This window comes from Pundamilia nyererei, unplaced genomic scaffold (assembly GCF_000239375.1).
Source record: "Pundamilia nyererei isolate P.nyererei 1_Seehausen unplaced genomic scaffold, PunNye1.0 scaffold00048, whole genome shotgun sequence".
NCBI classification, from domain to species: Eukaryota; Metazoa; Chordata; class Actinopteri; order Cichliformes; family Cichlidae; genus Pundamilia; species Pundamilia nyererei.
Window position 1 is genome coordinate 1,459,998 of NW_005187449.1, and position 1,608 is coordinate 1,461,605.

The 1,608-nt window shown below is 37.3% G+C and overlaps 1 protein-coding gene across 1 annotated transcript in view; it reads right to left on the reverse strand.

The window, feature by feature from the left end:
* Nucleotides 1-1,608, reverse strand: part of cd109 (CD109 molecule) — a 127,806-nt gene that overhangs the window by 113,881 nt on the left and 12,317 nt on the right. Inside the window, exon 13 of the mRNA XM_013910748.1 lies at nucleotides 591-680. Coding sequence (XP_013766202.1) covers nucleotides 591-680 — 90 coding nt within the window. The remainder of the gene's footprint in view (nucleotides 1-590; nucleotides 681-1,608) is intronic.

Below are 1,608 nucleotides of genomic sequence, written 5' to 3' on the forward strand. Positions count from 1 at the left end.
AAGAAGTATCAGTCACATTAGCATTACAGATCCACAATGATTAAAATGTTTGATACTGTTTAACACTTACGGAAGTCGTGCATTATTTGATACGTTTTCAAACTGGCATCAGTGAAGACCACAAGATCACATGACTGTACAAAAAAAACAGAACTATCATTACATATTATTCATTTTGAAATAAAGTGAAGACTGTCCATCTTCCCTCAGTGAAAAAGAGGAAAACCAAACCAAAACTCTATGTTATGAGTTATAAGTAATTACAGAAATATTACACATGTCAAAATATTAGAATTATGGCTTTAGTGTAGGTATAAGTGAGTTAAAAGCTCAGGCACCGACTGCTCTGAACACTCAGGGTCACAGTTGTTTCTACTCTTGGATCTGTTTGACATTATATCTGCAAATATGAGCATCTAGGGCACACAATGATCACGGAAGGCCCTCCCATGTCAGAGCCTGTTATAAGATAAGGATTATTTTGTGATTCAAACAATGCTTCTTGAGTTAAAGAATAGCTGAAAATGAGCAGAGTTGGTCCTTTTTAATCACTAAATAAACAGAAGCGATGTCTCTCTGTGGAGGCTAACCTTGAAAACAGAGTGTGGATCCCCCATTTTTGGAGTTTCATTGTTGCTGTCAGCCATGGAATTGCCAAACTCCTTCATCTGCTTCATCACCTGAAAATATCATCAGCAATATAAGAGCTGCTACTGTTACACCCCATAAAACCGAACAAAGCAAACTGGGACAGAAAAAAAGCTCTTGTTTAAAACCAGCTAACATGTCTAATAAATAAGTTCAGCCTTGTTAAACTGATACTTGGGTGGGGAGGCAGGTTTGTTTTCCCAGGTGAACATGAAAGGGATCATATACCAGGAAGCATATGATTATAAAAGGCAGAGAACATTTAGCTGGAAAACAAACTACAGAGGACCCCAAGGAGATATGGAAGCTTCTAGTATTCACAGGTTACACTGTTGTAAACAATAAAGCATGTTATGTGATCAACAACAGTCAGTACGAATGAAAAACAGATGAGTCAAGGCTCCAAGTTTGATCTCTCAAATTAAGGATCAGATTAAGGTAAGCAAGCTGCCTCACATGCTGACATTTAATTATTAACATTTTAAGAAACCAATAATTGTTTTAGTTTGAGAAGCTAAATTACATTTATACAAACTATCCTATCATGTACGAGGAAAACATCTCATCTTCTTCACATATCTCTTAACCTATTCACTTTAAAAACATTTTTCATAGGATTCAATGCAGTCTTCTGAACAATACTCAGTAAACCCTGATTGCCTCCATACGAATTAGGAGGATAAGGAACAGCCAACGTCCTGATTATCAAAAGTCAATGAGTTGCCATCAGTTCATCAGTTGTGAGCACCTCTGTAAAAGAAGACATTTTAGCAGCATGCTGGGTATGTGTTAACACAATGCCAAAGTTATCCCAGGAGTACACGACCCAGTAAATTCCTTCCAAGGTCAGACTGTGCAATGCTCAGAGAAACTGCAAGATATCCAAGAGCTACATCTGAGACTCTGCAAGCATCGATTAGCAAGTTAAATGCAAAAGTTAATGACAGCGCACTTAGAAAA